At 52.5% G+C, this 23,128-nt stretch overlaps 1 protein-coding gene across 1 annotated transcript in view; it reads right to left on the bottom strand.

Moving 5' to 3' along the window:
* Positions 1 to 23,128, bottom strand: part of IGSF21 (immunoglobin superfamily member 21) — a gene marked incomplete at both ends in the record, with an annotated part of 248,978 nt that overhangs the window by 75,237 nt on the left and 150,613 nt on the right. The window contains one exon of the mRNA XM_079696469.1: positions 6,212 to 6,333. Coding sequence (XP_079552595.1) covers positions 6,212 to 6,333 — 122 coding nt within the window. The remainder of the gene's footprint in view (positions 1 to 6,211; positions 6,334 to 23,128) is intronic.

Below are 23,128 nucleotides of genomic sequence, written 5' to 3'. Positions count from 1 at the left end.
CTGAGGTCACTGAGACGAAAACGATAGAGCAGAGCCTCGGAGGAGCTTATGGGCTGGTGGGGGGCAGGTAGAGGGAGAAGGCTTTAAGCTCCATGGCTGCAGGGGCTGCGTCTTGCCCACCTCTGGGCACTGTGCCCCCTGCCCCCCAGCTCTGTGCCTTGAATGCAGCAAACACTCAATATGAGCTATCAAGAGACTGCACGAATGGATGCATCTCAAAGTAATAAAGCAAGTGGCATTTCTTTCTGTGTCCTCAATCCTCCAGGCTCTTTTTTCATTTACTTGATTTCTCCCACATCTCCCTCCTATGATAAATATGAATTAGGAAGGTGTAACTGTGCACTCACATTCTCCGCGAAGCCCCCAGGCTCTGCCCCATACCCCCACCCTCCCAGCCATTCTCAACCTCCTACAGGTTTGGGGGCGGTGGTGGGGGGAAATGGAGCCTGGTCACATGTTCACAGCTCGAGGCAATCAGACCCGAGTGAGAGAGCCAGCTCTCAGCCCTCACCTTTGCCTCCTGGCCCCTGCCAGCCCGAAGCGGTGGGCCAGCACCCTCTCCCAGCTTCACTCAGGTTTGGAATCTAAGTCCTGAGACCCATGAAGAGACCTCTCTCTCCCTCCCCAGACCCCTCTGAGGAAAGCTTGGTCTTCCTTTCCTGACCCCTCCAACCCATGCTCCCCTTGGCAACCAGGGTGAGCTTTACAAGACACATCACGTGAGACCCCAACCTTCAGTGGCTTCCAGGACGTTGAGCATAAAAGCCAACTTGTTTCCTTGCTCCCTGAACTCTGGCCACGCTGGCCCTCTGGCAGCTCCTAGATCACGCCAAGCTCTTTCTCAGAAACCTCAGGATCTTTGCACTTGCTGTGCCTTCTACCTGGAATGCCCTCCCTACCTCCAGCCTGGTCTGTCGGGCTTCTTTTATCCTATAGATCCCTGCTCAGATGTCTCCTATGAGAAACTTCACAGCACGCTCCCCCTTCCCCCTACCGCCACCACACATACTCCACGACTCTCATCATCTCCATCACATTCCCTTATTTCCTCATCACCTACTGAAGATATTTTTCCGTATTCTTTCAAACACATTTTTATAGTCTGTCTCTCTTCACCCCCTGCATCGTAAGACTCACCAGAGCAGGTCCGATTATGTCTCGCTCACCATTTTATCACCAGCACCGTCCCTGACATACAGCAATTGCTCCATTCCTTTGTGATAAATAAATGATGCCCGGGTTGGGGGAAGGCCTGAATTCCTTCTTCCAAAGTTTATCCCACAGCCGTGACAGCATCAGTGAAAGACATCCACCACGCCTTCTACCACTAACTCATCCACTCCACAATTATCTACAAATTGTCTACATTGGGCAGGGGGTGCTGAGCTGGGAGGCTGGAGAGATGGCAGTGAAGACATCACCCCCAATCTCCATCCTCGTGGGGCTTCCGGTCGAGTGCAGGAGGCACTTTGAATACCCAGTGTCAGGGCAGTGAGTCTGGGAGGGGAAGGGCACTGGGGTGCCTGACCCAGTCTGGGCAGTCAGGATGGGCTTCCTGGAGGAAGCAACATGTAAGCTGAACCTGAAAGGATGAGCAGGGCCTTGGCAAAGAAAGGTGGGCAAGGCGTGGGAGGGGCGCACTCTTGAACCCTTGAGTCTAGATTTCCCTCACCGCCAAATGAGGGCCAGTGAAGCCTGCTTGGTGTTCCTAGGGACACCCTGGGCTGATGGGATGGGGCATGGACTGCAGAGGACTTCGGGAAACAGAAGGCACAAGGTGTGGCGGGGGGAGCAGGGGCTGGTGAAGGCTCGCTGTGATTCACCCTGACCTCCAAGGATGTCACAGCTGCCATTTGGGGACAGTCATCTTCTGCAGGGATTAATGAGTTTTGCCCACACAATCTTCCCCTCAGTGAGGGGGGTCCATGCATCTGGTCCACTTGTGCCTGGCCTGATGGAACAGGTGAACGGGGCCCGAGGCAGGGCCTGAGAGGGCAGGGGTAGAGGATGGCAGATGTGCAGGATGCCCGCAGGTGGGACTGTTACTAATATCCTATGTCCCCACTTAGGGGCCCCTGAGAAACAGAACCTGAGACAAGGAATCAATTGGGAGCCGCTGGCTTATTTAGGAGGGTATCCCAGGCAGCTGGAAAGGGAGTGGGGATTGAGCGGGAAGGAAGTCAACATAGGTGCATCCTGGAGGCTGTTCAGTCCCGCTGGGGAACTCGGGGACAGTGGAGAAGACACATCTGAGTTGCCCCACTGGAGGGACGAGGGGACTGGGGTTTCGTCTAACACCTCCTATTAGTCATTGGTCGAGGCTGCTCCCAGACCTCAACTCCCTGGCACTTGGGCTCCGACGTCTGCCACACCTGCCTTGTCCCCGCCATGGATGGCTCCTTCCCAGCCCACAGGTCTCAGCCCAGGACCGCCTTCCTGGGAGGCTCTGCCTGCCACCCCAGCACCTTAGTCCTCCTGGCACTGCAAGCTGTTCGCCCCTCGTTACGTCATCACCATCGGACTCGCATCTTTGTGGAATGTGTCATGAAAAATTTATTGACGTCTTGCTTCCCTTGTTTCCTCTCTGTCTCCCCCACGAGAGTGTAAAGCCCCATCTTTCTTGTTCCCCACTGGATCCCCGGCACCTGCATCATACCAGGCTCCTAGTAGGTGCTCAGTTAAATATCCTTTGAAGGAATAAATTATTGTCAATTCCAAACTGGGAATTCTGGGCTCTGAGGCTCAGAACTAGAAAGGCATTTGATCGATGAAATCTTTGGCGTGTGCAGAGGGGCAGTGACCTGCCCAAGAGGTCATGAACTGGGGCCCCACACCTGCACCCCCAACCTGGGGACAGAAGCCCTGTCACCCCACCTGACTCCCATCTCTCCGGGAACCCCACCAGTGGCAGGAAAAGCCCTGGGATTCCCTAAGGCTCCCCTGGCTGCCCAGAAAATTGCTCTCCGCCAACTCTTGGTAATCTTCTCAGTCTCATTCTCTTCCCACTTTCCCCAGCTGAAGAGGAAGCGGCCCAGACAGCTGTGGAGCTGGGACTCTCTCTAGATGAGAAGCACTAATTTGTAAACATCTTCATTTATATGTAAATGTGGAGTCCCGCACCCCTCACCAGCCTCAACGAAGCCCTGCAGCCTGAGAAGCGGCCTCAGTCAGCACAGCTGCTCCTGCGGCTGCAACTCTCCGTGACTGGATTAGACTCTCCAAGAGGGTCTGCTCCTTCCTTCCCTTCTTCTGTGGCTTCCTTGAGGGCCCCCTGCCCTGCTGCTCTCTGCCTGGGAGACACCCCCCCCACCGACCATTGTAACCAAGGTTCCAGGAGAAGGCTGGGGAAGAAAAGAGCACTGGCCGCAATTGAGCTGCTGTGTGACCTTGGACTAGTCTCTTCCCCTCTCTGAGCCTCGGTTTCCTCAGCTGTAAAATGAGAAAGGCAGTGTGGTGGAGGGCTGGGATGAGGTCCAACCAAATTGATGTTGTTATAGCAGGGGACCCTTGGGCAAGTCCCTTGACCTTGCTGAACTTTGACCCCATCTGTAAAATCAGGACTACAGAAAATAATAATAATTAATAATAATAATAATAATAATAATAATAATACCTGCCTGCATTCCAGGTGTCGTTAGTGAGGATCAAGAGAAAGAGTGCACGGGGAGGGTTTTATGAGATTTGGGAAAAGGTGAGTGCTTTTTTTTTTTTTCTTTTTTTGCAGTACGCGGGCCTCTCACTGTTGTGGCCTCTCCCGTTGCGGAGCACAGGCTCCGGACGCACAGGCTCAGCGGCCATGGCTCACGGGGCCCAGCCGCTCCGCGGCATGTGGGATTTTCCCAGACCAGGGCACGAACCCGTGTCCCCTGCATCGGCAGGCGGACTCTCAACCACTGCGCCACCAGGGAAGCCCTTTTTTTTTTTTTTATGATGAGGAAAGGAGGGCTTTTCTAGGCAATAACAGCATGCAGGCACCACTCAGCAACTACGGCTGCAATTTACGCAAATTATTAACTCAACTCACAGGTTGCAGTGAGTTTCTTCCTGTTGTCATTCCCTTTTAGAGACTGGGAAACTCAGAGTTACCGACCCGAGATTACACTAAAGCAAGGGGGTGGAGGAGCCAGGATTAGAACTCAAGCCATCAGACATGAGTCTCATCAAACCCCACAACGATTGTTTAAGCCAATCATATTAAGCCTGCTCTACAGGTGAGGACCCAAGGCAGAGAGAGTTTAAGGTCCTTATGGTCCAAGGTAACTCAGCAGGAAGTAGCTGAGCTGGGCTTTGAACCAGGTCTTTGCATACCAGGGCTGTGCTCTGGATACATGAGATGGTGGGGGTCAGAGCCAAGGAAACACCCTGGAGACCATACCTGCAGCCGTGGGTGAGGGACTGAAAATAATGGTATGTGGGGAGCTGTTGCTTCCCAGAGACCTTGGTAACTAGGCACAGGTGTAGCAGGCGGAGACGGGTTTCTGGGAAGCTGGAGGTCATCTAAATGTCCACTTGTGCAAAATCATCTGTGGCTCCAGGATAGCTATTTTCTTCTCCAAAATGAGTTCTCACCTTTTTTTCGTTTTGATGGTAACTGGTGGGTCTTAAGTGTGCTTTAAGGCACCCCAAATCATTTTTGGAAGCGGGTGTAGGAGAAATCATAAATAGATGGATGAAGGTATCTGTGTGGCCATTTGTACACCTCTTTGGAGCCTCTTCACATCCACATTCTCACCAGATTCCCCCAACAAACGCTGGGTCTGAGCTCCTAACACAAAGCCCAGAGAGAGGAGCACCCAGAAAGGTCCTCCAGGGGAGCACACCCACCTTCCGTTCTTACCAGAGTGGGCATGGAAGGACCACCGGCCAGATTCCCTATGCAGGGCTGGATTTACCCTTTGCAATCTTCTTGTCCCATTTTCTACTTTTATCCACAGGGAAACGGACACCCAAAGGGCCAAGGAGGGTGCCCAGGGTCATCCACTCAATTTGCAAATTTTATTGTGTACCCACTGTGTGTCAGGCCTCGTGCTGAGAGCTGAGGATGCAAGGTGAAGGGGGAGCACCCATTCTGTCCTGATGCTCATGGTCACAGAGAGAAGGACCAACCTGTGTGTGGAGAGTGGGGCCTTATCCTCCTGGCGGGTCAGGGGTAAGGCATAAGCGGGGACGCGGCAGGCAGCCCATGAAGCACAGCGCGAGCCAGCTTGTCTCCTGCAGCATCTCCCTGCGTGCCTGGTGTAGCCAGGCTGTCCTCTAGTTTTGGAGCAGACTGCCACTTTCTGCCTGGCCACCAGGCAAAGTGTTTGGCTGTGTAGTGTGAAAAAGCATGCACACGTGTGTGTGTGTGTGTGTGTGTGTGTGTGTGTTCTGGAGGAGCCGCAGCCATTGGCTTTGGGGGAGGTCAGTTCTGCCGGGGTGGCGGGCTGTCTAAAGAAGGTGTCCCACAGGAGGACCTGCTCGATTGGGTTCTGAAGGCTGATGAGTTTACCAGGTGACCAAAGGGAACAGCACCCACCAAGTGTAAAGGGTCAGAGCAACACAACAGGATTGGGGCCTTTTAGGCAGTGGGTGGGAGGGGAGTGGGGCCGTGGGCGCCCACACGCCTAGAACACAGCAGGGCCTAGAATGGGATCCGCTACCTTAAAGTCTTCTAGGAAAGGGGTCGGGGTAGAAATATTAAGTATCTCCATCCCCAAGGGCTCTTCCTTCCCCATCCTGTTGCTGCTTTGAACCTAGGGTCTGGTTGTTTAGGGTCTGTTTTCCTTCCCAGGTTTAGAGCCCGTGGGGAACAATAGGACGTATTCCACAGGCTTCTGAACCGGGTAGAGCTGGTTTACATCCCACCTCTCGCATTTCTGGCTGTGTGACTTTCGGCATATTGCTCACCCTCTCTGGACCTCAGTGTCCTCACCTGGAAAGGGGTTTGGAAAACCCACTTTGCGGGACTGTTGGAGGAGCCATCTGGAGAGGCCGACATAAAGGGTCCGCTCCATGTGGCAGAGCTGCAACTTGGCCCCTTCCTGCTTCTTCCCTCCAGGGGATGATTCCCCTTGGGAATGGGGAGCACAGCCCCTGCAGCACAGCCCCAGCTCTGCCTTCCAAGCCCATGGAGGGTGATCCTGAGACCCCCTCCCCACTCCAAGAGCATTGCGTGTGGGATAGACATGAAAGGGCTGGAGAAGTGGCCCCCCGGACACCGCCCAGCCCTCACCTCACGGTGGACTGGTACACCAGGTCCTCTCGCTTGCGGTAGTTCTCCACATGGGAGAAGTTGGTGGAGAACATGGCGTCGAACGTAAAGATCTTCTGCTTGATGGTGCCGCCATCCGTCACCTGCAAGAGAGCACAGAGGAGTCATAGGTGAGCGCTCAGCCACTCCTGCCACCCCTTTCCTCCAGGCAGTGAGTGGGCTCCTGGGATGCTGGGGAGATGCAGGCAGCCCCAGGAGAAGCCTCTCTGGGGAGATGTCACAACCATCACTATTATCCTCCCAGGTCATCCCCACATTACTGATGTGCAGGCTGAGGCTCTGAAGTCAAGTGCCTTCCTGAGCCCCTACAGCTAAGAAGGAGTAAGGCTGCCTCTTCTCCGGGCCCTTTCCGATGCACCAGGTGGTCCCACTTCTGCATCCCACTTGTTGGCCTTGCAAAAATGACAAGCAAACCTTGGGGAGCCGCAGACAGGGCCAGAGAGTGTGAATGTGTTTTGCAGAGTCAGCCAGAGTGCCAAAGCCATCCCCGCCCAAGGAGAGGGGGAATGGGGGAGCAGGCTGGATAGAAAGAGAGAACTGGGGCCAAGGGCAGTCACCTGTACCAAGATCTCATACGGATTCAAACAAGCTAAATTGCAACAGTTTCCAATAAATTCTTCAAGGGAGAAGACCAGAATAGCTAGGGAGCCCAGAGGAGGGGGAGGTTCCATCCTGGGGATAGGGTAATCATGGAGGGCTTCCTGCAGGAAGCAGTACGTACGTTGTCTTCTGAAGGAAGAGTAGGAACCAGCCTGGTAAATGGAGGGGGTGCTTTCTAGGCAGAAGGGACAGCAGGAGCAAAGGCCCTGGGGTGGGAAAGAAGCATCTGTGCTCAGTGAAAGGAGACTGTGTTCAGAGTGCCTGGGGCAGAGAGGAAGTGAAGAGAGTAGACTCCGAGGAGTGAAATGGGAGCCACATCAGGGAGGGCCTGGTGGGCAAAGGAACTCAACTCCCCCGAAGACCAAGGAGGTGCAGAGTTTCAGATTCTATTTCCAAGCTCCCTCTGGCCTTAGAAGAGACTGAAGGGACTTGTCTGGAGACAGGGGAACCTGGGGTGGCTAGGGAGAACCCAGTCTACTGACACCAGCGATGGAGAGACGAGGACAGTGTGGGGGACTTGCCTGCCTCTGGCTGCCCTTGGGACGGGCTAGGAGGGGTGTCAGGAAGTCCCCGTTTCACATAGGAATATGAAGGAGGCCCCAAGAAGGCAGGGGCTCTCAGGAGGTGGTAATAAAGCCCACGCTGGAAGACAAAGGCTGCTCGGGTGCCCAGCTGTTCACAGCTGATTAAAAGCCGGACCAAAGTGCGCCCTAATCCCGCCTGCCGCCTGTCCGCATCCGCATCCGCATCCCCACCGCTGTGCTGCCTCCGGCTAATGAAAGTGTTACTCCACAAAGCAGCAAGGTATGTGTTGTCACTGTTTCAATTATTTATCTGTTTACTCGGCTGCAGTTTTCCGCTTGTCTCAGCAACTCTATTATAGAGTTGCAGCCTCTCGCCGCTCAGCGGGGCTCCTCGCTAACAGCCTGCAACAGGGAGGCCTCCACTTCCTGAAGAAGTGGAATTAACTCCCTGTGGCTCTGTGTGCTGGAGGCAGGAGAGGAGCTGGGGGTGGGGTTTCTCCAAGGCCTTGGGGGAGGGGGGAGATGCTGGGATGGGGTTTCTCCAAGGGGCTTGGGGGAGGGGGGAGATGCCGAAAGGTGCTTCCCCAGCCCAGCAAAGGCGGCCCTGGAGCTGGGTCTGCCACCTTCTTGGGAGGACTGGCCCCGGGGCAGCTGGCCTCCTTTGGGCACATCTGGACCCCAGCTGACTTGGACCACATCTGTCCGGCCAAGGTAGTAGTGCTGCTGGTTTAGGGAACACAGATTCAGTGCAATCCAGCCAGCATTTATTGAGTGCCAGCTGTGTGCCAGCTACGAGCTACAAGAGTATGGCTCACCCTCCCCAAACCACAAGCTCATAAGAGTAGGAGACCTCTATTAGTACCGGGGTCCCCAGGGATCCCCGGCTGGTGAGGGTTAGAGTGATGATGACACACTCACCAGCTCCAGGACCCTGAGAGGGGTCAGTGGTGGGACTTCCCACTACACGGTGTCTCCTCGCTGAGCTCAAGCCTCTGTGTCTCCAGCAGGCTCATCCACCACTCATACACTTCACTTGCTCCCTCTCTGAGGGCTTTGCGCTTTTCTGACTGTGCGTGGGTGCAGTCAGAAGGCAAGACATCTCATCCTCTGGTCCTCTCACATTGCCTCTCACCAGCTTCCCAAACAGGGGATGATGAGAATGGAGAAAGAGTGAGGAAGAGGAGCAAAGTACCTGTAAACCAGACCCCTGAACTGGGGGACAATTTTGCCCCCTCCTCCTCCTGGGGACATCTGACAATGTCGGGAGCCAGTTTTGGTTGTCACAACTCAGGGGCAAGACGTGGTCCTTGTATCTACCAGGCAAAGGCCAGGGATGCTATAACCATTCTACGATGCACAGGACAAGCTCCCAAAGAATTATCTGGCCCCAAATGTCAACAATACCAAGGTTGAGAAATCTGCTTGAAGCACATCTCTTTGTATAGAGCAAAATAGACAAAAATCTCCCATTTTGCAGATGAAGAAACTGAGGCTTGGAGAGGCAAAGTGATTCATCCGAGGTCCCACAATGGGCTCCTGGCAGAGCTCTGGCTCCCAGACCAGAGTTCACATCCCACCCCCTAGGCTGAAAAGGGTTGAGGATGAACTAAGTGCCTCTCTGGCCCTCTCTCTCTACACTCAGCAGCTGCCTCATTAGGAGGCAGGATGCCAGAAGCCCAGCGGAGGTTTGAGTAATTTTCTCCTAAAGTCATAAAAGTGGAAGGCATCCTGCCTGTTTGACTTGCAGCCTCGCCTCCCTTCAGGTACTGCTTTTTTATCTCCTCCTAAAATGCGGCAGCCCTTATCGTCCCAATTTCAAATTTCACTCCATTTTTTTTTTTTTTTTATACAAAGGAAGGAAAAAAATCTGTCAGTAAAACTGTCTCCTCAAATTTATTCTCCGGGACTGAGGCTTTTATTAGTGGGAAAATACACCCACACCCCACACATACTCACACACCCTAGATAAAGCACCGAAGAATTATCTGAATCGTAAATCGCTGTTTCAGGCCCAGGGACAGGGGAGTTTCAAGGACGCACCTAGTTTTACTTTGGTTTTATTTACATCTTTTTCTCTGGGGCCTGCGTCTGGCTGCTGTGGTTAAACTGGCCTCAGGCAGCCCGAGACAAGCACTGATCTCCTTCCAGTCAAGACATCCACTGTCCCAGCTCCCTGCAGCTGGCTCTCAGACATCCCTCAGCCTCAGGGAAGGTAAAGGAAAGTAACAGACTCCAAATTCACTCTCAGGCCCCAGGCCAGTGGGCAAGTGGCTATTTGCAAGGAGGTTATTCTGTAGTTCTTGGAGGTTTGAACCCCTCAAGACAGAGTCTGGGACGGGGTGGGGGTAATCACAGGCTGTGGGCAGAGGGCATGGTGTAAGCCTGAGAAGATGCTGCAAGACACCTTCCCTTTAGTTCTAGAAACATGTCGCCAGGCCTAAGACACGCAGGCACAGTTCTAGGCCCCATGGGAGAGAAAGAAATGAATTTCAGACACCATTGCAGCCAATCACGAGCTTATTCACAGTCTGGTGGGGGAGATAACACCACTCACAGTTAAGTGAGAGGCCAAAGTCTGGGAGATCATGGCTGTAGCAACAGGTATTTGCCAAGTGTCATCTGAGGCTCATGGAGGAGCCAAGAATTCCTTTGGAGGGAGGGGTGATCACAGGAGTCTTCCTGGAGGAGGTGGGCCCTTTTCAGGGGGTATCTAGTCTCAGGCTGCTTCTCCCTGCCTATGGGAGGCTTTTGAGCAAGAAGCAATACTGATTTCCCATACACCAGTTGAATTCTTGATTTTTGGTTACTACTTTGTGCGTTTGAGCAAGCTATTTCACCTTTCTAAGCCTCAGTTTCCTCATCTGTAAAATGGGGACAACTCAACCTGTCTTCTTGGGAGGATTAAATGAGACAAGGCTTGGAAAGATCACCCAGTGTGTGGTCAATGCTCAGTGGAGACAGCTATTTTTATGAATACTAACACTTCTCTGAACCACCTCTTTTTCTGTGTCCCTTCTCAGTCTTCAGGGCTGGAGAGCAGAGTATCTCTTGCTGAAAAGCCAGAGGATGCAAAACATCAGTAAATGAAAGAAGGGGGTCCATTTCTGGGGAGGGAGGTGGGTGGGAGGAGCCAGAAGCCAGTGTGGGCAACTGAGAACTGGAGGGCTGAGGGTTGTGTGTGTGGAAAGCAGAGGCCCAGGAGCTTGCTGAATTATTATATTATTATATCAGTCCAAAGAGGGAGCTTGAGGAGGCTCAGAACAAGGACATGGTGGCAGGCTAGTCTCGGAGGCTCCAAGACAGTTCCCCAATGCCCATAGTGGGTTGGGACCAGGAGATCAGGGCAGACAGAGAATGACAAAGCTAGTGGGGGCAGTCAAGGTGCTGTTGGAGAGCCAAAGATGTGTGGGTTTTCCCTTCCCCAGAGGGAGATGTGCTTGTGTGTTCATTCACTCATTCATTCATTCAACAGATTTTTAGTGAATCAATAAACAGGGCTTGAATGTGAGCTACTTCCAGAACATAAGCTCTATGAAGGCAGGGTCTTTATCTGCCCTGTTCATGCTCTGCCCCCGGAGTTGGGCACCTGGTTCTTACTCAGTAAATATTTGTTAGAGTGAGTGGAACCCTTACCATATTCCAGGCACTGGGGCACCATAAGGAACATGAGAAGCCATTCCTGCTGCTCTACAACACAGACCTGCCCCCAGAACAGCCTGCTGTGCCCACGCCCCAATTTCCTGGGGCTTCCCAATAGGACCAGGCCCAGTGGGGAAGGTGGAGGGACCATCCATGCAGTGATGCTCCAGAAGGAACCAGCATGGATCTGAGGTATTTTTTTCTCAGAGGTCATTCTGAGACAGGCTGGAACCTGGGGCCCTTTGCTCCAAGTGCTTGTACCTAGACATATTTCTCCTCAATCAACCAAATACAAAGAAACTATATGGGACTAAAAATAACCGAATGCATGCACAGCTGGGGCAAATTCTGGACCAAAAGATACAAAAAGACCAACAAAAACCCTATCTACCACTTCTGAAGAGCTGGGAGCAAAAACTGGGTGTCGGAGCAGAAGCAGTGTACTGTGCATGCCCCCTGCACACAAAACACCACAAAGGGACTGAGGCAGATCACCTAAGCCACCTATCTGGACACACCCCTACCCTCACCCCATCTAAGGAACCAGCTTGCCCCCCAGCTCCGCGAGCGAGCAAGGGAAACTCTTACTTCTTCTCACTCCCCCCTGCTACAGCAGGAGCCCCAATAAAGCCTTGCCTGAATTTCTTGTCTGGCCTCTAGTCAATTTCTATTTATTGGGAAGGTCAAGACCCCTGGTCGGTATCCATTCCCTGACTGATCAGCTAGACTGGATGGAGACCTGGGTTCTAAATCTCTCTGCACGTCTCCCTTCTCCAGGCCTCAGTTGCCCTAAATGCTCAATGAAGAGACGTGGGGCAGGGTGACCTCTGAGGGCCATTTCTACCCCGAATGCCCAAATGTTCTGATTCTAGAACAGCTAGCCCTAGAGGCCACACCTATTCACGCTCTGTTTGCCCAGCCAAGGCTCAGCAGCTGCCTACGGGTCCCAAGCCTGCCCGACCGTATCCCAGGGCGCCAGCTGTCCCCGACCAGCAAATCTGGCTTCAGCCAGGCTGGGTTGATTTTCAAGTGGAGCCACCAAAGCGTGGCAAACGGACTGAGTCCAGCCAGCAGCGTGAGAGCCTGCAGGGCCGACCGGGGTTTTCCATTTGAAAAACAAATAAGACTCAACTCTAGCCTCCTCCCAATGTCTCTGGGTGCCCTCACCCGGAAGAGAAAAAAAAGAAGGGGGTAAAAATCAGCTCCCCCACCCCCCAACCTCCTTCTCTTTGTGTTCCACAAAACAAATTACAGGTTGGAAATAGCTGTAATAAACTTGATATCCCACTTATGGGCCAATCCCGCCGCGGCTGGAAAGTGTAATAGTGGCAGAGAGTGAAAACTGCTGGTGTATTTTGCTGGAGCTGTTTAAATTGCCTGCCTACATCATCCCAACTCCTCTCCAGCCGAGAAGGAATTTGCTCTCCTGGAAATGGACCAGCTGAGGTTTCTGTGGCTGGGCAGTGAGAGGGAGAGTTTGCAAGGAGGGTTTATAATGAACTGATTAGACGTGGAGGTGTGATGGCACCTGGGCTCCAGAGTCAGGCCAGCCCAGGTTCAAATCCCAGCACCGGCAGGTTCCAGGCGGCTCCCAGGCTATTAAAATGGGCAAGAGCGGGCTTCCCTGGTGGCGCAGTGGTTAGGAATCTGCCTGCCAATGCAGGGGACACGGGTTGGAGCCCTGGTCCAGGAAGATCCCACATGCCGTGGAGCAACTAAGCCCGTGTGCCACAACTACTGAGCCCGCGTGCCACAACTACTGAGCCTGTGCACCTAGAGCCCAAGCTCCGCAACAACAGAAGCCACCTCAATGAGAAGCCTGCGCACCGCAACGAAGAGTAGCCCCCGCTCGCCACAACTAGAGAAAGCCCGCACCCAGCAACAAAGACCCAACTCAGCCATAAATAAATAAATAAATAAATAAATAAATAAAATTTTAAAAATGGGCAAGAGCTGTGGCTGCCTTATAGAGTTGTAGTTGCAGGGAAAGGGACACTGAAAGTGACGAATGGTGGCTAGAATGCTGGGCCAAGTGTGAAGAGGCTCTGTTCCTCCTTGGGGGCTGTCACTTTCTGGCTCTGTGTTCTCAAGCAAGTCACTGATAGTCTTGGAGTTTAGTTTCCTCATCTGTAAAGTGTTCATCGGACCTATGCCCCAGAGTTGTTAGCAATACTTAAAAAAACCCCAAATATATGTGAAAGCTTCTTGTAAAATGTGATAAGCATATCTAAAAACTTCTGCCATGCAATCGTCACCTAGAAGTCTCTTCCCCACCTCACTCAACCCCGAGTGCCTAGCATGGGATTGGCACATAGTCTGTCCTTATAATGTACGTTTGTGTAGTGAATCAACAAGTCAGCGAAGGAAGGAATGTTCTGAAGTCTACTTAGATGTGTCTCCATCCAGCCACTCAGAAATTATGCTGAGAAAGCTCCCTCCGAGGCCCAGTGCAAAGATCAACTAGTGTTAGAGAAAGGCTTAGATCAAGTCAGCCTCAGCATAGGGCTCAAGCCATTTGTACATTCAAGCATCCACTTATTGACTGAGTTCCTTTCATGAGCTGTGTTCGATTCTGGGAGGACAGCCATGGACACAGCAGATGAGACGGTGAAGAAACATAACCATCTCACTTAAATGTCTGCGATGGGTGTCTTCCAACTCCTCCAGCAGAACCTGAAGCCCAGGAGGGCTGCGACTTTGTTGTGTCCAATGTTGTATCCCCCACTCCCAGGACAGCCCGCTGCAGAGGGGGCTCTCCATCAATATTTGTACAGAAATGAACATGTCTTCTATAGATGCAAAACCTGAAGCCACTGAAGGGCTGCCACTCACCCAGGCTGCCCAGTCTGTCAGTGGAGGAGTGAAGATTTGAACCTGGGTCTGATTCCGAGGTCCAGAGTAGAAATGGCCCAGGCAGTAGAGTTGATGAAGTATTGGGTTGAGGCAAGGAAGGGAGGAGGTACTCTAGGCAGAGGGAAACCAGGGCGGGGTGCAGGGCACCTGCTCAGAGAGGAGCAAGGAGAATAAAAATGGAGAGGAAGAGGGGACAGCGCTGCAGCCTCCCCCTGGCTTACTGTGTAGCAGGAGGGGCACAGGGTTCCTGCCTTCCTTGTTGCCATGGTGACCCTGGACCACTCTTCCTCTAGACTCCCTGTCCACCTGTTCTCCACCCTGAGTCTGCTTCTGCATCTCCTGGGCCTGGGAGCTGGGCCAGGGGAGCAGCCACAGAGAGGAGAGGGCAGGCTCTGCTGGAGCCTGGGGGAGGAGGAGGCCGGGTTCCCAGGGATAGCAGGGAGGGGTGGGAATCCTCAAGTCAGGTGCCACTCACCACTCTGGGTGGCCAGATTCCACCCCCACTCCATCTCCCTTGTGAGTCCTGGCTTCTGGCAGGGCTGGGCTCGGGGTAATTGGCTTCCCCTCGTGTGTGCGTGTGTGTGTGTGTGTGTGTATGTGTGTGAGATCCGGTTTTTAACAGAGACAGCTGGTGTCATAAATTGCTTGTCTCATCTGGTTACTGTGCAGAGTCAGACAGCAGCTCAGGGATGAGGTGTGGGGTGGCCCGGGGGCCCAGGAGCTGGTAAGAATGGCAGGCAGAGGCGCAGTGGCTGGCTTTGTGGGCACACACATGGGCAGAGCCTATGCAAGTATGAGGAGGTGCGTGTGCAACGGGAGTGAACACAAGGGGGTCCCAGGGGCTGCCGGCGGCCAGCTCATGTGGATGAGCATGAGTGCAAATAAGAAAGCCTGTGTTCAGGGGGTGTGGGGATGGACGTCTGTCAGCAGGGGTGAGTGGACAAATCTACATGCCTCTCGGCTACATATAAGGATGCATATGTGTGTGTGTGTAAAGCAAAGTAATGGTGAGAATACTTAGTGTAGTTCTAGATGTTTGGGGAAGAACATGAGGGTTTGTGGGTGTATAAGAAAGATTGTGTGTGTGCACAATCAAGGTTGTGTGTCAGTTGTGGATTCATGGTGTGTGTGCATGTGTGTGTGTGTGTGTGTGAATGATGCCTGTACCCACGGAGCAAGCCCAGTTTACACACCCTGTTCCCTGCTCTGGGCGGGGGATAGGGGACATCAGCTGGGGTGGGTATGGGGGGGCATGTGTCTGAGGAATGCCAGGCTGGGAGACACCATCACGCCAACGCTGTCCCCTGGCCATTGTCCACCCCTGGGGCAGGCTCCCACCAGTCAAATGCAAAATCACAGTCAGGACCCAACCACCTGAGCCCCCAGACTCCGCCAGACACAGGGTGCTCTGAGACCTTCCTCGCCATCTCCTGTGTACCCCCCAAAACCCACATTGCAGGGGCTGGCAGGCAAGAAGCAGGGGAGACTGGAAGGACCTGGATAGATGCTAGACACTCAGACTTCTGTGCACAGCAGAATCACCTAGCCAGGTGGGAGTAGGGTTTGAAAATGTCAATTTCCCTGGAAGCCCATCCCAGAGGTTCAAATGCAGTGAGTCTTGGGTGGAGTCCGGATTTGGGATTTTTAACAAGCCACGTGGAGTCAGTTGAATGCAGGGGTTGGGGACCACAGTGGGGAAACACTGCCCTAACTCCCGTGGACCATCTCCCAACCAAGGCCTCTGCGCAGCTTTCCCAGGTGCCATACTCTTGGCGCCTGAGAGGCCCGGCCACCCAGCACAGGAGGGACCCTTGACTGTCCCATCTAGAACCTGCACGTTATAGAAGCCCAAACCAAGGCCTTCTGTGAGGGGAGAGACAGGCCCAGGGCCACACAGGAAGGAGGTGACAGGGCTGGGAGCCAGGTCCTTGACTCCAAAGCACCTCCTCTTTGCACCACATCCCACTGATGCTTGGGACCCCAGAAACCAAGGTTCACCATCAAGTGCTGTACAGGTGTGGCACCGGGGATGTTCTTGTCCCTCCTCTGCCTTTGGGTCAGGGTGGTCATACCCCAATCCCTGCTGTCTCTTCCATGCCTCCTGGTAATGACCCCCAGCATTAGAGATGGGCCCCATGGTCATGTAGTCACTCCAAAGACAGGGCTCTTCCCAGTATGGCTAAAGCTCTCCCCTGCCATGTTCTGGAAGCAGTGGGGCAGGGATGGAGAAGGAAGGAGGAACTTTTTCAACCATCTTATGTCTCCCTGACATACCTGCCCTCAGCCTTCATTCCTCGAACCCAAGTGACTAAACATCTCATTCATTCATTCATTCATTCATTCATTCGTTTGTTTGTTCATTTGTTCAGCACCTCCTGGCGGCCAGGCCTGTGGACAGAGGGTACATCAGACAAGGTCCTGGCCATCAAGGAGCTCCTAGAAAGGGCAGGGTAGGGGAATCACAGAAAGAAACATCAGCAGCACCTGCTTGCCTGCCATGGGCTGCTCGGCGTGGAATGGAAGTGGCACAGGGTAGACAAATAGAGAGCTCTGCCAGGGAGAGCTCAGGCAGTACCCACAGAAGAGGGTACACTGAGCTGTGCCTTGGAGGAGGGAGAGGAGTTTGCAGGGAGGACAAGAGGATGCAGGAGGGCGCTCCAGACACAGAGGATGCCAGACAAAGGTAAGAGAAAGTGCCAGGCATGGGTGAAAAGTGATGGGGAGTTTCAAGATGGATTTTGTGGGATGCTCTGTGGGATGCAGAATGTGGCCGAGGGAGCTGGACCCCATGTGAAGGGTCTGGGTTTGGTAGTGATAGTCAGAATGCTAGGTTCAAATCTAATTCAAGATCTTGGGCAAGTCACTTCATATCTCCCTGCCTCAGTTTTCTCATCTATAAAATGGGGATAACAGTAGTACCACCTCATAGGTGATAGGCTGCAGGATGATTTTTGTTCTTCCACGTAAATTGCTTAGAAAGGAGCCTGGAATACAGTAAAGGCTCTATAATTGTGTGCTATTTTATTAGTCCTAAAATGCTTAGCACGGTAAATATTACATAGTAGATGTTATTATTGATATTATTTTGTCAGAGGGAGATGGGGAGCCACTGAAGGCTTCAAGCAGGGGAGTGACAGCTCCCACCACGGTCAAAAAGATCCCTTTACCTGCAGTGTGGACAACACAGTTAGGGGCAAGCAGGTCTGGCTTGGGAAGAGGCCTTTGGAACAGAGAGAAGAGATCACTTTTCCAGCCCCATTTTCAGGGCTGTAACTTGATTTTTGGATGCCCCAAGCTGGCTGGGCAGGTGTGGATGTGGGTGGGGGCGTGGCTGAGTCTTGTCCGATCCCAGCATCTGTATGTCTGTGTGCAATCCCCTGCCTGTGACACCCCAAACAGCGTCCCGCAGTGCCATGGTCAGCGCTCGGTCCCCATGCCACCCCCTGGGCTGCCTGTCAGCGAGCACACCTGTGTGGACAGGTTGCGTCCAGCAAGGGCTCATCGTGGGGACAGATGCCCAGCTTGTGCCAGTCTGGCTGACTGACACAGTCAGGAGGGGCTGCCCGTAGTGTGGAGGGACCTCGTTGTGCCAGTCTGCAGGCCCTCCACACTCAGCAGGCACTGCAGATGACCAGGCTCCTGTCAGCATGATTGGACGCTGGCAGACCAGTGGACACGACCCATCAGCCGCCTGCGCCAGGCTGCCCACCTGCTATGCAGGGGGCGGGGCGTGCCAGCGAACACTGCTAGGCTGGCACATCCTGCCCACTGTAATTAGCACAGGGCATGCGGGCAGCCGGCCCAGTGGAGCCTGACTGTCTGTCCGTCTGCAGCTGCCCCGGTCAGCCCCAGCAGCCTGCTGGAGAAAAAGAGTAAGAGCCTGAGCCCCCTCTTGGCTCAGCCACTAAGTGGCAGTGGATGCTGGGAAATCTGCATTCTCTCTCTAAGCCTCAGTTTTCTTATCTGTCAAATGGAGCAGAGATGGCTATCTTTAAATTCACTTCCTGCTATTTCGTGCAGGTGGTGTTAGCAACAGGCAAACTCTGAGTAGCATAATTCTGCGATCTGAGGGGTGACACTAAGCTTATCCAGCCCTGCTCATTTATTTCTTCCTTCAACAAAGATTCACTGTGTCTCTATTATGTGCCAGAGACTGTTTTAGGTGCAGGGGATAAAGTCATGAACAGGCCAAAGACCCTCTTCTCCTGAAGACCTCATTCTAGTGGGAGGAGACAGATAATAAACCAAATTAAGGAATATGGAAGAAACACATCAGATCAGGACAAGTGTCCTACAGGCAATGAAAACAGAGTGATGGATGGAGGAGGTGGGGACCACAGCAGATTAGGCGACCAGGGGAAGCCTGTTTCCGGAGCTTAAATTTCATATTTAAGCTGAAATCCCAGTGAGGAGGTGGGGTCAGGCTGCTTGGAAAGAATCAAATTGCTTCCTGCCAGCTCCTTATGAAGTCATGTTTGTTCAATGCTTCTGGCTTCTCATTTAGTCCCAGCAGCACCCCGTGGGCATTGCTGTCTGCATTTTGCAGATTGGGACACAGAGTCACAGAGTGATTGCATTTGCCTACGTGCCCACAGTCCAGATTCAGCTCGGGGAATACAATCCTTTTTCTACTGCGTCTTCACAACTGACTTCTACTTTGCTGAAAACCAGCCTTAATGTTTGTCAAAGACTGTGTGACCTTGCACTTGTCGCCCCCCCCAACCCAGCTTGGTCTTAACAGCATCATATTTTATTCCCCCAATATTTAACTATGAACATTTTCAAACATAGAGAAAAGTGCAAAGAATGTTAAAGCAAACATCCATATTCTTACTACCTACCTTCTGCAATGAGCTTGACCATGTTTGCTTTATCATATAGTTCTCTCCCTCTATCCATCCATCCACTTGTATTTATTTGGTGCATTTCAGAGTAAGTTGCAGACTCCAGTACGCTTTACTCCTACATGCTTCAGCATGCATATCATTAATCAGAGTTACACTTATTTCTAATTCCCTTTTGGTAAAATTTACATAAAATGAAATGCACAAATCATAAGTGCACTACTCAATGAGTTTTGGCAAATGCATCTACCTGTGTAACCCAAACCTCTCTCATGATATAGGGCATCACCATCACTCCAGAAAGATCTTCTGCCCTGCCCAGTCAATCCTTGCCCCCAAAGGCAACTATTATTCTGATTTTTCTCACACCATTTTTTGCCTGTTTTAGAATTTCATATACGTGGAATCATACAGTTGGTAGTTTTTTGTTTGTTTCGTTTTTTTTCTGGACGCGCAGGCTCAGCGGCCATGGCTCACGGGCCCAGCTGCTCCGCGGCATGTGGGATCTTCCCAGACCGGGGTACGAACCCATGTCCCCTGCATTGGCAGGCGGACTCTCAACCACTGCGCCTCCAGGGAAGCCCCCAGTTGGTAGTTTTTAGTGAAGGCTCTTCTCTCCCAGCATAACATTTTTGGGATCCACCCTTGCTGTTGTGTGTGCCCTTAGCTCATTTCTTTTTATCGCTGAGTAGTATTCTATTGGAAGATGAGACCAGTTTGTTCAGCTGTTCTCTTGTTAATAGACACCTGGATAGTTTCTGGTTGGGCTCTACTATGTATATAGCTGCTAAGACCATTTTTATACATGGTTTTTTAATGGATGAATGTTTTTATTTCTCTTGCTACTGCTTTGTTTGCCAAACAGCCAGTTCATTTCAACAAGTGTTTTCTGAGCACCTACTATGTGTCTAGCACCTACCTGTGCTAGACATGGAGGTGAGTGATCCCAGCTCAGACTGGGGTCTTGGGCTCTGAAGGCTCCAAGGAGGCACAGAAAGTCAGGAGTGCCTGATAGGAAACAAGCGATCTGCATGTCACCGTGTTTTATCCTCACAGTAACTTGGTAGCATGCTCATTGCAACCCCGGTTTTCAGAGGAGGCAACTGAGGCCAGAGTGTTGAAGTGACCCGTCCAAGACAAGTGGCAGAGCTGGGCTTCAAACTAAGGGTGACTCCAAACCATGCTCTTTCCTTGTCCTGAATGATGCAGAAGCAGCAACCCAGGGAGGCTGGTGATCTGCTCAAGGTCACATAGGCAGTGCAGTGACAAGAACACCAGCTCCTGTTCTCCCAGTGCAGGGCTCTTTCCCAACACCATGTTGGCTTCATCCTGGGAATCTTAAAAGATAAGGTCTCAGTGTTTGTTGAATCAGCATTCCCTCCTAGAAATAAGGCTGGGAGAGCTGTGTTATATAAAAGCCTGGGTTATCTGTGTCCCAGTGCATGAGCCCATCAGACTAAACTTGTCCCCTGTGCTTGCTAATCTAGGACCACAGAGTTACAGGCCCCAGAAACCAGGCAGAAGCCTGAGTGTGAGCCTCTGGCAGATAGTGAGAAGTAGTGGGACCAGTGTTGAGATGGATAAGCTATGTGGGTCCGAAGTCATTTAATTAAAAAATAAGGGCTTCCCTGGTGGCGCAGTGGTTGAGAGTCCGCCTGCCGATGCAGGGGACACAGACGGGTTCGAGCCCTGGTCTGGGAGGATCCCACCTGCCACGGAGAAACTGGGCCTGTGAGCCACAACTACTGAGCCTGCACGTATGGAGCCTGTGCTCCGCAACGAGAAGCCGCGATAGTGAGAGGCCCGCGCACCGCGATGAAGAGTGGCCCCCGCTCGCCGCAACTGGAGAAAGCCCTCGCACAGAAACGAAGACCCAACACAGCCAAAAATAAATAAATAAATAAATAAATAAATAAATTTAAAATAAATATATATATATAAATAAATAAAACCCTCAGTGTATATCAAATTAATACAACCTTCAGGGTGAATTTGGCCTCAGACAATGGTCTTGTGAGCCCAACATTAAGCAAATGAAGAAGGTGATGACAGTGGTTGGAAGGCTAATTGTTGTGTAGAGGATTCAAGATGGCTCCACATTCTTTGACACTCCCACACTGAGAGACAGGGGTTTATGCTCTCTCCTTCTGAACGGGGCATGTTCTGTGACTGCTTTGACCATCGGGATGTGCAAAAGTGCCAAAGCATACCAGTTTCCATGCCCAAGCCTTAGGAGGTTGGAGACGGCCACCCCCGTCTCTGTCCATGGTGCTGGACAGACCACGTGGAGAATGAGAGGGACCCAAAAGCCCAGCCTTGCCTGCACATGAGTGAAGCTGCCTTGACCCCTGCAGACCAGACCAGCCGCCAAACTGAACATGACCCAGTGACCCCTGGTGATGCCATTCAAAGCATCAGAATCACCCAGCCTGGCTCTGTTTGAATTCCAGACCCACACAATCATGTGATGTAACGAAATAGCTGGTGTTTTAAGATGCTGCATTTCGGTGTGATTTGTAGGCAGCAATAACCACAGCTGCATGCTTCTCCTCTTGTCAAGGAGGAATTCCATCTCAGCCCCCACCTGCACACACAGGGAATGCCAGTGCCACCTCCATTGCATTGTGAGAGCCTCTATTTGATTGGAGCGACATTTGGGTGTGCGGGGGAAGAGGCTGTATCAGGTGGGGTCCAGCAGAAAACAGACAGTCCATGCAAAGAGGATAAACGAGGAGGGTTCAACACCAGGTTTATTTACAAAGGTGTGAACAGAGCTGAGGGATCCCAGCAAGGCATGTGTGGTGGCACCTGGGGCAGGGACGAGTGGGAGCTGCTAGTTTTTTAAGGAGCAAAGGGAAAGGGTCAAAGGAGTTTTACCTGCACCTGAGAGGGTGGCAGATGAAGGAAAATGCCACCCACCAGGAACCTAGGTAGAGGGACACAGGGAACCAGGAGGGAGGAGCTGGAGAATAAATACACTGGCCTCTCAATTTCACCTGTCTACCCCCATCTCCTGCAGGTGCCTTCCATTAGCCAAATACGACTGGGAGTCAGCCGGCAAGAAAACCCATTGATGCTACTAGTACAGGTCAGCTTTCAGGCACCTGAAAGGATGGAGAAGGTAACAGTGGGTCTAGGGGGTGGGAGGGGAGGTCCAGTGGGCCAGGGATCCAGGGAGCCAGATGTGAGTGGCTACCTAGCTCGGCAAATTTCCATTAAACCCTGTTCCTTGTCTGGTTGACCCATAGCTGCATAAAGCAAGGTCCTGCCTCCACCCCACCACCGCTCCCCCATCAGACAGTTCAGATGAGTGTGTGGGAAACAGTGGCATCAGAGAGGTTTCCATTCAACTGTCTTCCCACAGCTGCCTCATGTCTGATAACCAAGATGCAGCTGATGGGGGAGAGAGAGCTGAGCCCACCTCTGCTTCCTCGTCCCCACCAGGCTCTGTGAAAAGGGGGCGCAGGGGAGCTGAGAAAGGAAGGCTGGCCCTCCATCCCCTTGCCCTGTGGAGGAGGTCCCGCCTGAGACGGGTCCTCCTGGGAAGCTTGGGACTTGGAGACTCTGAGCCCCAACACAGAGCCCTGGGTCGTGATTTCTCCCTATAACTCTGCTCCCAGGGCAGTTCTCCAAGAAAAAGCATGAGAGGGGCCTCTAACTGACCCCAGGGCTGGCTCTGCTGCCTGCCATCCATGCAGTCATACAGGGCCCTGTGCTGAGAAGGTCTCACTCTTGGTTTAATGCTTTGCTGTTGCCATCTTGAAATTTGTCATCATTTTCGAAGGAAGGACCCCATATTTTCATTTTGCACCGGGCCGCACAAGTTAGGCAGCCAATCCTATTTCCAAGCAAGCAAGAGGTCTCTGGGACTGATTCCTTTGTCTTGATCAAGACCCAGGGAACTTTCTCTGATAGTAAATATTTTAGGATTTGCAGGGTATACAGCCTCTGTTGCAACTAACCAGCCCTGATGTTATCGTGTAAAAGCAGCCATAGACAATCTGTAAACAAATGAAAGGACATAGCTGTGTTCCAATAAAACTCTGTAAAAAAAAAGATGGTGGGCTGGACATGGCCTATGAGCTATAGGTAGCCAGCCCCTGGTCTAGATTGTAAGCCTCTCCTCTCCATGTCTGCCTGTCTGATTCTGGCTCATTCTTTTTTTCTGGGGGGGGGTGGGGGGGGGTTTGCGGTACGCGGGCCTCTCACCGCTGTGGCCTCCCCCGTCGAGGAGCACAGGCTCCGGATGCGCAGGCCCAGTGGCCATGGCCCACGGGCCCAGCCGCTCCGCGGCACACGGGATCCTCCCAGAACGGGGCACGAACCCGTGTCCCCCGCATCGGCAGGCGGACCCCCAACCACTGCGCCACCAGGGAAGCCCCTGGCTTGTTCTTGATGACTCAGCTCAAAAGCTTTTC

Source organism: Hyperoodon ampullatus, assembly GCF_949752795.1.
Source record: "Hyperoodon ampullatus genome assembly, chromosome: 2".
NCBI lineage: Eukaryota > Metazoa > Chordata > Mammalia > Artiodactyla > Ziphiidae > Hyperoodon > Hyperoodon ampullatus.
This window is presented reverse-complemented; position numbering and strand designations above follow the sequence as displayed.